At 39.8% G+C, this 12,000-nt stretch overlaps 1 protein-coding gene across 1 annotated transcript in view; it reads right to left on the bottom strand.

The window, feature by feature from the left end:
• Window positions 1-379, bottom strand: part of LOC145988255 (uncharacterized) — a 42,703-nt gene extending 42,324 nt beyond the window's left edge. Inside the window, exon 1 of the mRNA XM_083123120.1 lies at window positions 127-379. Coding sequence (XP_082979246.1) covers window positions 127-333 — 207 coding nt within the window. The 5' untranslated portion in view covers window positions 334-379. The remainder of the gene's footprint in view (window positions 1-126) is intronic.
• Window positions 380-12,000: the final 11,621 nt, after the last annotated feature.

Below are 12,000 nucleotides of genomic sequence, written 5' to 3'. Positions count from 1 at the left end.
GCCCCCGACGCACCCCGCATGTATCCTTCCCTCCACATATGCGTTGCTTGAAAACAATCAATTTCATTATGTATTAAGACTATTAGAAAGAACACTTAGCTGTGGAATCGAAAAAAGTAAACTTACAATGAGAAGTCCATCAAGAATTATAGCTGCTGCCAAATCAAATCTCGTTGTCCAAAATTTCTTTGATTCAACTACTTCTCTTTTACGTTTAGGAGTTTGAACAACTTTAACAACTTTAACAGCTGACTTCTTACTCTTCTTTACCGAAGGTTGTTCTCGACTTTTGCGGCTCTTTCTCGGCTTCTTACTACTATCTTTCTTCGGCATTTTGACACAAGAAAAAGCTTGTTTACTTTTATGTCGAATGTCGAAGAAGAACACCTACTTGTTATCCACTATTTGCCCACTTGCAGAACATCGAACTATTTTCATTCTCTGCGACTATGTACAGTCTCTGTTATGCAAAGTGACAAGATATGCCAAGTTTTATGAAATAGCAACTTTCATCTTGCACGATAAGAGAAAACTACTTAACTTTTTCTGACAGAACTTTTCTTTTCTTTGCCTATGGATTCCTAGCAGTGTGCAATTCGCAACTTCAGATTTGTTTAATTCGTGGCAAATGTTCAAGGTTGATACATACAGAACGGTCCATAAATGGAAATGAATGAGCATTGGTTCACGAGTAATGACATTAAATGTGGAATTTCGATAGATTCCGCACTTGTGATTCCACCCAAAGAGCGGATTGTTTTTTAAAATGTCTTGGGTTTAACGGATCTTATGTCGGAAGTAATTGATGGGGGGGAGAACTGAATTTTATTGTTATTAGACCCCTCACCCGAAGGTCCTCAACTTTCAATATGTAGTGTTTTAGGAAAACGAGCGCATCTCTGAAACCAGTTGACATATTGGTACGTTCTTTGTTAGTTTCTATCTACATATTACGCTCTACAAATTTGGTCCTCTTGATGTCTTTAATACATCCATGGGTTTTGAGTAAGACAAACTGTAAAACATGTAAATTTTAAAATTTACTTTATATTTTTGGCACTGTATTTTCGTGATGAATGATAATCTGAAAAATTATCCCAACAAGAGTTGAGTATAATCTTCAATTGATACCAATATTAACAAATTCACTACTAAAATTGTCCGTGTAGTAAGTTAAGTTTGAAGGCAAGCGTGCGCTATCATTCACAAGGCTCTGCTTCCCTGCTTTCTCTGCCTCCAGTTGTCACTAGTTTTAAACTTCGGTCAACTTTCGGGGAGAAAGAGAGAAGGGGGGGAGGCGAAAGCCTTGATGAAAGTTCAGTCGGGATAATGAAAACCTCATTCCATCTGTTTTATTGTATTGATGGGAACGAAACAGGACGTATATAGCGTGTGTCCGGATCCACCGAAAATCTCATTACTGTAACTTTAAGCGTAATTATATGTATATTACCCCTCATGCAACAGATCTCTGTGGCGGAGTGGTCAGCACAGTGGCCTCGAATGGGTGGTGGCGGGCTCGAATCCAGGCCTGGGCATGGATGTTCTTCCTGAGTGTGCCTTCATCAATTTCATTATATCATCACTCATCTTCGCGATTAGCCAAAACTGGCAGAAATTCGACGATAAGTAACGGAAATTAAATCATACCTCTAATGTGGAAATGGAAGTTGCAGTATCAGAATCACTCAACCAACTATGACATTTCCCAGCAAATGGATTTTCACTTGCAGAGCTGTTTACATCAAGTCGGACTTCGCACGTAGGTCAATCTCGGACACACTGAACTTAGCAGAAATAAGCCTGAGATGTTCATTATCCGCGGCGGAGGGTTTAGCACAGTGCGCTACAACCCCAGGTGTTCGAATCCCGGTTTGGACATGGACATACATTGTGAGTGTCCTTTCATCAATTTCATCCTATCATCACTCATCATCATCTCCTCCATTAGCCAAAAGTGGCCAAGAGTGAAGTAAAATAAACCCAAGCAATCAATCTTCTTCTTTTGGTCTTCATGTAAAAAAGCCTGTCCACGGCATTTACAGGATTTGACAGTTTACCGACTGAAACTTACATATGAGTGAGTCAAGGAGGTAAAGTTTATGTACTTCAAATGATTCCTCTTTTGATTTGAACTGGACTTTATTTTGCCACGTATCATCTACTCGAGCAGAGAGGAGAAGTAGGACAATTCAATTTCATAGGAAATAATGAACTCCCTCCCCCCTAGCCCCATTATTCCTTAGATCTTTTATCGTCTAGAAAACACTTCATTTTTCTTTCAAAAGTGTAAGGCCCGCTTTAGACGAAAGCATTTTCCTTAGCATTTACGCCATGACCAAAATTCTACCGTGTAAAGTGTAAAATGTTATGGCATTTCTGATGCCATGGAATATTTCATGCCATTTCTCAAGGATAGGCTCGGTCCGTAGCATTTTTCGTAGCGTAACCAATCAGAAGCGACCTCCAGGTCACGTGCACAGTTGTAATGGCGGCCGCGTGAGATGTAAACAATGTATCACTTCACAATTTTAAAAGCCGATAACTATTCAACCGAGAGGAATAACTTTTCGTATAAAACGTTATTAGGTACAAGACAATGGCGGTGCTTAAATACATACTTTCCAACGTTTACTGTACACGTATGGAAGAATATTTTGGTTGTTTCAAATGTAAACACAGTACACTCAGCATAGATGGTGTAACTCGACTTGCCTTTCATGCTGTATATGTTATACATTGTAATCGCAAAAGCTAGCCTAAAAGTTACATGAAATGTTTGCGTGTAAAAGTGCTATCTGCTATAAAATTTTTGGAAGCATTTATATAGCATTAATGCTAGCAAAAATGCCAAAGGAAATGCTTTCGTCTAAAGCTGGCGTAAGATTGTTTAATAATGCCCATAAGATCTCTACACTGAGGGTGTGAGGCAACTGTCTCCTTGCCTTTATGTGCCCAAGCCTGTAGTTTTAAAGGTGACTATTATGTATTCTAATTCAATATTAAAACCATTTTCATCAATTACGTTTCTTGCTTTTCTTTCCTTTTAATTCATTCTCCCGTTTATGAAAATTAAAAATATGAATGATTTTGTATTCGCCGAGAAAAGTTGATTGGTTCATTTTCTAACCAAATCGCTTTCCTACCTGTTTTTTTAGGAGTCTTCGCTCGTTCTTCGTGCACTAACATAGCTTCTTCAGTCGATTTTCCGCCACTTTTGGCAAATCGCGACGGTAGAGATGAATGATGAGTTAAGAATTGATGATGCTCAGGTCAGAAGTCGATCCCGTAACCTACTTCACCTGATGTCATGGTCAATGTGTGATAATTAGTATTCGGCTTAAATGTTTTCGCCCGGGGAAATGACTTCTTGCCTTCAATCAGTTATCTAAACAGTGTTGAGTCCAACTAAGGCATGTTCCACCTACGTCAAAAACTGCTGAATTGTGGCTTCAAGCAGCCATGCTGGAGGTCAGTTCTTGTAAACATACGGAATTCAAGTGGGCAGGCGGAAGATTTGAACCATGTTTAGTTGTTTACGATGGTACGTTGTGTAGTAGTCGATGTTTCAAACAGAAACTCACGTTATTTCACGATAATTCCTTGCACACGACAAACAAAATTGGTCGCAAACATCACGGCTGTGCGCACCAAGACGCCACAAGAAACCCGCTTATTTTTATCAAAATCAAACATCACGGAGGGAATATGTCATCAAATTATAATACTGCTAAAACAATACTAAAATTTTAAAGAAATTTTCTTACTTCTGATATGCAACGAAATATTTTAAATTTATTGATTTTTTATCTATTAATAATTATTTATTAAGTCATTTGCACTTTTAACAATAAAGAGAGCTGAATCAATTCTTATTAATACGAAAAATAGCCAAAAGTACGTTTTACGTTAAATTTAAGTTAATGAAAGTGAACATGACACATTTCTTAGATATTGTCCGAATGCTCTGCCAGGTTATTGAAATTTTCGGGGAGGTTTTTTTTTAAATTTCCGGAGGGGTTTCTAACGGGCCACCCCCTGAATTCATCCTGTACCTCCCTCGTATTTACTGATGTATTGCACTTATATTTTTAATGTCAGTATTTTCTATACAACTATCAAATCAGAGTAGTACGCTACATATTGCCTCATGTTGGAGTGCTCACACTTAAGGGGCAAATGCTGTGTGACTTCATCCTTCGTTTACTGGCAGCTTTAAAAACTTACACTAACCTCTGTAGCCACAACATAAGGTGGCTGCGTAGAAGTGCTCTTGTACAGTCGGTTCCATGAGTATTACCGTGAAAATTGTCCATCATCATGTTCGTGCACTTTATTTGACCCAATAAGAGCTTCAAGAATTAAAGGAAAACTCAAAACAATTTCTGCACCAGCATACATAAAAATCCATCGCTTAAAAACACATATGATGTAAGAGAAAAATTAATTAAAACATTCGTGGACAATTTGCCGAGCAATACTAGTGGATCCCACTGTACACGGAGGGGATTTAAACCCTCTATAGGTTACCCTTTGTTTTGGGCCCCACCGACATCATCATCATCATCATTATTAACAGTTGTATTTGTTAACATGGTACTTCACTTTCACACAACACTATAACCGCACACTCACCAAAAGAAAAGACACCGACACTACATTACGGTAGCCACAATGGCCCCGAACTGAAAAAAAATATTGTTGATTTAAACCGGTAATATCCCTGTATTTGACTTTCAGTTGTCTGAGAAAGGTTAATCAGGACTGGACCTACAGAGTGATACGAACCACGATGTGCCTCCACCGAGAACGAACCCATGACCCTTTGATTACAATGCGACGACGCTAATTTTCAGTTGTTGGCATACAAAATGTTTACATTCGTTTCTCCGAGGAACAACTGTTTATATTCAAGCACTGTTTCGTGACCTTTGCAGTCTGCCATAGAGACTTGCATTCAGTCGATGCTTTGGTCACTTCTGCTCCTTCAGTGTCCGTGAACTTGTGTCCCGCCTAGATTATAGCTTAAGATAACCTAATGGTAAATCTTCCCTGCTTGTACAGCCTCAGACATATGTTGGTTCTACCAATCCAATTGAAAACCCAGATGTGTCTGTTTCAATAACCAGTGAAATGGGGTAGACTAGGAGTTTACGCCTAGGCGTGTTATCTACACGTAATTTACTTGTTGACTACGTTGGCTTGTAGTTTACATGGCCAACGAAGGCAATGTAAACTGAATTAAAATGAATTTGCGCCTGTGTTCTGAAGTTAAATTTATAAAAAATAGCGTTTTCCCAGGAAAATGTCATTCTTTAATAGCATATTTTTTCCACCTTCCTACTTACAACAAAATATTCTGCGAAATGTTCTCTATTTATACTACATCTTCTATTTCCTGACAAACAATCCCCACAAAAACGAGAGGAAGCTCCTCTTCCTTCCACCACGTTCACTCTCATTGTCACTGTCTTCTGCTCCCGATTCAGTGTCTGCACCGGATTGTTCGCTTTCTCCATCTGCATCTGCACCCTTCGTCACATCCTGTCTTTGTGTCATCTCTGCTAAGTAAATGTGAAAGCAAGTTTATTATAAAGAAAATTGACGTGAATCAGTCAGTGTTAGAATCATTAATTGATGATTTGACTTATTTTCCTTCGTTCTTGTGGCAACTTTTGGCTATACTCGAAGATGAGGGTGAATGGTGATATGATGAAATTGATGAAGGGACGCTCACAAAGAAAACCCATGTCCAGGCTTCTTAATTGCCCTGGGAAACTTTTCCTCGCTGTGGAGAAGGAAGAGAGAAGAGATGATGAAAAATCAGAAGAGAGAAGAAGAGAATGAAATTGAGAGTGAAAGTGATTGAGAGAAACAGACGAAGTTAAGATTAGGAAGGAAGAAAGAGAGAGATAGAAAGAGATATATAAGTGTGGGATGAAGGAAATATAGAAAGGAGAAAACAGTGGAAGAATTCGAGTGATAGAAAGAGAAAAGACATAAAAAGGGAGTGAGAGAGTGACAGAAATGGAAACAGAGTGAGACAAGTTGAGAAGAAAGAAAGATAATATGCGAGGATCGTTCAAAAAATATACACACACGAAACACAGTAAATGCACAAGGTTAATATCACTTAGTATCCTTCTAAGTACTCTCCTTGGATTTGAATGCACTTGTGACATCTGCCCACCTATATTTAAAGTTTTTCTTGTATGTACGCATTGCTTGCATGATAGAATTATTTTCCTGTAGTTTACGGTTATTACAAGCATAAGAAAACAGTTTTTTCTTTGTGACGTTTCAGGAGAACACACGCTCCTTTCATCAGACATTTATTTTCATTTTGACTAAAGATACAGTTATAACAATGGTTAGTAATTTTTAAACAAAAAGAATCTGTTATATAATGGATGTTGTCAATGTTACATTGCTGTAATATAGCAACTTAACTGTGAAAAAAGCAGTCTATTTTATTTTTATTTTAGAATTTTTTAAATTATGAATCCCAAATATCATCAGGTAATTCAAATTCATCATTGTTTTCACAAAGTCTCTTGATGTTTTCTGTTACATTAAATTTTAAAGATGGTGGCTTACTCACCACACTTAACGTCACAAAGAAAAAACTGTTTTCTTATGCTTGTAATAACCGTAAACTACAGGAAAATAATTATATTTAAAGTACTGCTTTTATCCCTATTTTCTGAGAGATTATTTTAAATCCATGTCACAGCATTGTTCAGTAAATATACTTTCACGAAGCGTCTTTTTCCTCCTGAGTGGATAGGTAAATATCGAACAAGCGAGATCAGGTGAGTAGGGTGGGTGAGTTGGCCATGGTGAAAAGCCCTATTCGTCGATAGTCGCGTTGGCGACAGCAGCATGAAGCGATTGGTCAAGTGCTCACCACTAAGCACATAAGGTATCCATCCACTTTGCTGCACCTTTCCTGTAACCCAAAGAGTTTTTAACAATGTCATCACCAGAACCCACGGAAAGCTACATTGCATCCGCAATTTTGTTGTATGCATAGGCGTAACTTGCCAGGCATAGGGGCTCTTGCCCCCCCCCCTATTTTCAGGTCTATTAAAATGTTCAACTTAGTGGTACTCACGTTTACATCCTGTAACAGTTATTTATCAATACCGTCCTGGATGCTGCTTTTGTGGGATAGAAAACTTTGATTCTGCTCTCTCAAAGTTAAGCCTCAAGTTCAATTCTGGTCCCTTCCCACAAAGTTAAGGCAAAAATTTCGCCCGTTGTTATATAATTAATCGCGCGTCAATATAGCCTCAATGTAAACCTTGGGGGAGGGGGAGGGGGGAGGGGACCGGAGTCATGACACGGTGCTATATGCACGAGGAACTTTACCTTACTGGGAATACAAATAATAAATAAAGTGCGAGGTAGTGTTTTGAAGAAATTTGCTAGAGAACGAAGTTGGAGAGTTCAGTTACATAGGAAATATGCACCCTCTCCCTCTTAGCAGATCTCAATTTTTTAAAGAACATTACATTGATTAATAATGGTGATAAGATTGCTCAACACTAAATTTCTAAGTGAGAGAGTACTAGGGGGGGGGGGCAATTTCCCCCTATTGTCCTCTCTTCTTCGTGCGCACGTCTATGAATATTTAACTCGCCCGCACACTCCATAATATAATCATGGAACAGAGAACAACTAGCTATAGTGGAACCACGAGCAAAACAACCTGCGCAGACCCGAGACTCCTGTGCACCGTACCCCCGCGAGGAGGGGAGGGGGAGAGTGGACCATGTTTCCTTATGGCCCGACCTGAACGGAAGAAGGGAAAGCTGTGCGGGGACTTTCCGTCCAAGGTTTTTCTCCTTGTGGTCGATCTATACCTGAATTTCAAATCTCAGCACTGTCCATTCAAAACACAACAGTGTCTTTGAAGAACGAGTACATTTTGAATCGGTTCAACTTACCACTCTTTCCATTCTGCAATTCTTGATTCCCAGCTTTTGGTAGTTCCCTTCTGGCTACTTCCGTCGTAACCTGCTCATTATCACTTATCCCTGTAAAGAAAAAGTTAAAATTAGGGATATTTCTAACATTTAACTTTTTGAACACCAGAAGGGATTATTACATGTTATTTTAAAATGCATAGATGTTCCTACCAGAAATGCATACTAAAATATGCAAGAATTATATCCCGGGAATCTCTGGAGCAAGGCCGCGCATAACGGTAGAGAAAAGGAGAAAGCGAGTGGGAGGAGCAAAACAGTATATACTGTTGCAAAGGCTGGTAGCAGCAGTCGCATTTCCCCCTCCACGGAATCCCGTGCCCTTGCACGTGTTCATTGGTCGAGCCTTCTCGAGTCACTACTTACGTAGAGACTTGTTTTCGTCCTCTCGCTCCAGACATTCCCGTGACAGAGTAAGATAACATATTTCTTTTAAACCACCCTGTAGCGTAAGGTGGAAAGAGAAGGCATATGAGGAAAAGGTGTGTACTTCAGATCAATTGGTCTTTCGTTCAGAGCACGTCCTCAATGTGTTTCAAGTTGGAGAAAATGAACAAATCGAAACATTCACACATGGATACTCTTTACTCATGAATATTGTGTCCTCCCTCCACCCCACCCCGTCACCCACAAAAATGTTATACATGCTTAGCCTAACAACATCGTAAGGTTCCACATACAATTTCATTTTTAACTTTTAGACTAAGTTATGTCAGATGGTTATGTTTTTAAAGATTTTATCCCATTTCAAATAACAAATTCTGTCCGTATGTGTATGATGATCCTTTGCAAGCAACTTTATCTCAGCTGAGACCCTTCTCCACATCCAGATCTGCCCAGTGACCACCGAAGTGCCTTAGCTCTTGTCTGGTATTACGGCGGGCACCCTACATGCTGACAAGGGAAGTGGGGAGCTGGGAAGCGACCAATCCAGAGCGATAAGAAACACAGCAACCTGTCCGCGCACCAGCTCTTTCCGAGACGTCATAACTCTCGGCGCCACCGCTGTTGTCTGGTTGGTCTGCAGCGTATTCCCCTCTCTCCACTTCCCTTGCCAGAATGTAGGCAGTCCGCCGTAAGACTAGACAAGAGCTATACCCTGTCCCAGCTAACTGTGGAGCAAGGCCGCGGATAGAGTCAGAGAAGCAGTAGAGGCTGGTAACTTCAGTTGCTTCCCCCCTCTCCACGCAATTCCGTCCCTCTTGTTCATTGGTGGAGCCGTCTCGCATCACTACTTGCGCAGAGACTTCTTTCCGTTTGCCTGCTCCACAGTTAGCTGGGACGGAGTATATAGAACCGTACCCGTCAAAGCTACATTCTTAATACGAACATTTTTTTCTAAATAGACTAAGAGTATGGGTAGATCTCCCGATAATGTTACTTTGATTAACTGTTCTCAGTGCTTGCTGTGAGGCGCAGAAGAGGCGACCTCACGTTTGACCAATCTCGTCGCCTAATTCCTCAAGAGGCGAAACAGCCTAAGTAAATATGCACGGAAACTACAACAACTCCGGTATAAGATACTCTAAAATGGCATAGAAACATAGATATTTCGTTAAAGGGATGCTTGTTTCCTGGTGGACAGTGAAGGGTGGTGGACTTGTCAACTGGGAGGGGTTTGCCCCTGCCTCTCTGGAGGTAAACAGAAGGGGACAACTGGGAAGTGAATTTCTTCTAAGTGTAATGTAAGGTTGCCAGATGACAAACTTTAAAGAAGAGGACACTTTCAGATTTCATAATCTAAAAAAGAGAAAATTTTTAGATGCAGTCCTTCGAACATAAGTTGTGTGTTTACTACAGATTTTGTGAGCTGTAGATCACACACCCCTGTAGAATAATTTTATACCGTTTCAGTGTAACTAACAATACAGGCAAATGCCTCATATATATTTACTATGCCGGTACTATTATAAGGTTGTGGAACTTGGCCAATAAGTTCAAAAGAACATAAATTGATTTGAAAATTAAGAACTTCGGAGAATGTTTGGACCTAACAGAGATGAAAAAACACGGAAGTGAAGAATATTACATAATAATGAACTACATAAACTATATTCACTCTTTGCTGGAAGGAAAGTTTCTTGTCTTTGCACTTGCAACTGAAAGTGTTGTATTTCCTTACTTTGAAATTGAACACGGAACAATATTAACAATCATTTACAAATATAAAATTTTGTTACGAATCTTGAAGTTGAAGCAATTGTCTAAAGAGGACATTTCCACATTTTCCTAAAAACCCAACCGGACCATTTTTAGACCCGAAAAAAGAGGACACGTCCGTGTAAAAGAGGACGTTTGGTAGCCCTAAGTGAAATGACATCGATCTGGATGAATATGCCGATGAAATCAACGCAGGAAGGTAATACTAATTAATTGATTGATTGATTTGATGTTTTAAGTCCACTTTATGCACAGAGAGGCTAATCGGTACTGGACCTACAGTTTAAAGTGGGATCCGAACCACTATGTGCCTCCACGGGGAATCGAACCTGAGGAAGGTAATACTAACACAGAATATGTGCTTACAATTGAGACATTAATATGACCCTGTATCTAGCCATATTTGTTCCGCGGATTTCCTTTTCATTTTATGTTAGAATTTTTTGATAAAGATAAGCCAGGATGAAGGAAGCTGGAAAACTTGGAACATAACTAAATATCTACAAAGTCCCTGACCATCTCTTATAAAATGAAATGGAGTGCAGATTGCAACAATTGGTCATGGTAGTAATATGTTAGGCCTCAGAAGCGTGCGGTAAGGAAAGGCGGGGCAAGCGCCGCTTGCGTTGTTTATTAAAACACTTTTGATATCTTAAGTACGTGTTTTTCAATGCCTTTATACACCTTAGAATGGAATTTATTTACTATAACATATTTACATTACAGAATTTTAATTTCCCTTATTTCCTATTCTATTGGCTTGAAACATAAACCGGCTGCACCCTTGACGACCCTGGGCGATGCGGCACGATTGACCGCGTTAGAAGAAGAGGGCTGCTTGCCTTTCTCCCCGCTTTTCGAGTGACTTATGCAGTTCTTGCATGGTCACTGTCGATCTCCGTTCACGATGAAAAAAGACCGAGGGCAAGCAACCCGAAGACCGCATCTGTCTTTGGCAAGGGTGTTGGAAAGAATTCGTCCACACTGGACACAAGATTGCTAACTTCCAGAATTTTCTGTGCGTCCGTAGCACCACCTCACGCGGTACGATTTTCATGTTTGAAACTCTGTAGTAATTAACAAATTACATTATGAAGGTAGCCAGTGATCACCAGTCGTGTGCTATTTATAAGAAATGAAATCACAGCCGGTACTTGAACCGTCATGTAGTCAGTTACGCTGAAATATGGAGGGTATGTAACACTGCAACTGCAGGTAGGGTGAAATGGAAGAAGCGTGGGTGCTGCGGATGCGTGTTGTTTTTTACTGTGATATTGTGCTGTGTTTTTCTGTTCTTTGTGTAATGTTTTTCTACCTGATGTAAAAGTATGATTCTACATTGAAAATTTCGCCATGGTTGAGATACCAGACGAGCCATCGATTTGCAGTGTTGCAGGTAAGGACTTGATTATTAGGGGCCTTCTTTCAAAACCATTCAGTTCGAGAACATAAGGTGAAAGGTTGGAGCTTGTGAACCATGAGCGACCGTGTCCTGAATTGTTCATAACCAAACCAACTAAGAAAGATGGGAAAGTTTTCATTAGGCAGTTTAAAACATCTAGGTACAACAATATTATGTGGTTATGTGTCAGCAATGATCTTAATAAATTATTTTGTTGGCCATGCGTTTTATTCAATACAAATTTAGGATCATGGAACTTAGTGGCATGCCCAAGGGGGGGTTGCTGTGGGTTATAAAACCCCTTTCGCCAAGAATTCCTAAAAAAGAACGTCAAAGGTAGGAAAATATCACAAAATGAGGGCTGACTACCAAGCCTATACATAACCCCTCCCTTTCGAAAATCCTGAGCACGCCACTGATGGAACTATACAGGCTACGGTGAATAACTTG

Source organism: Lepisma saccharinum, chromosome 5 (assembly GCF_977018435.1).
Source record: "Lepisma saccharinum chromosome 5, izLepSacc3.1, whole genome shotgun sequence".
In the NCBI taxonomy this organism is placed as follows: Eukaryota; Metazoa; Arthropoda; class Insecta; order Zygentoma; family Lepismatidae; genus Lepisma; species Lepisma saccharinum.
This window is presented reverse-complemented; position numbering and strand designations above follow the sequence as displayed.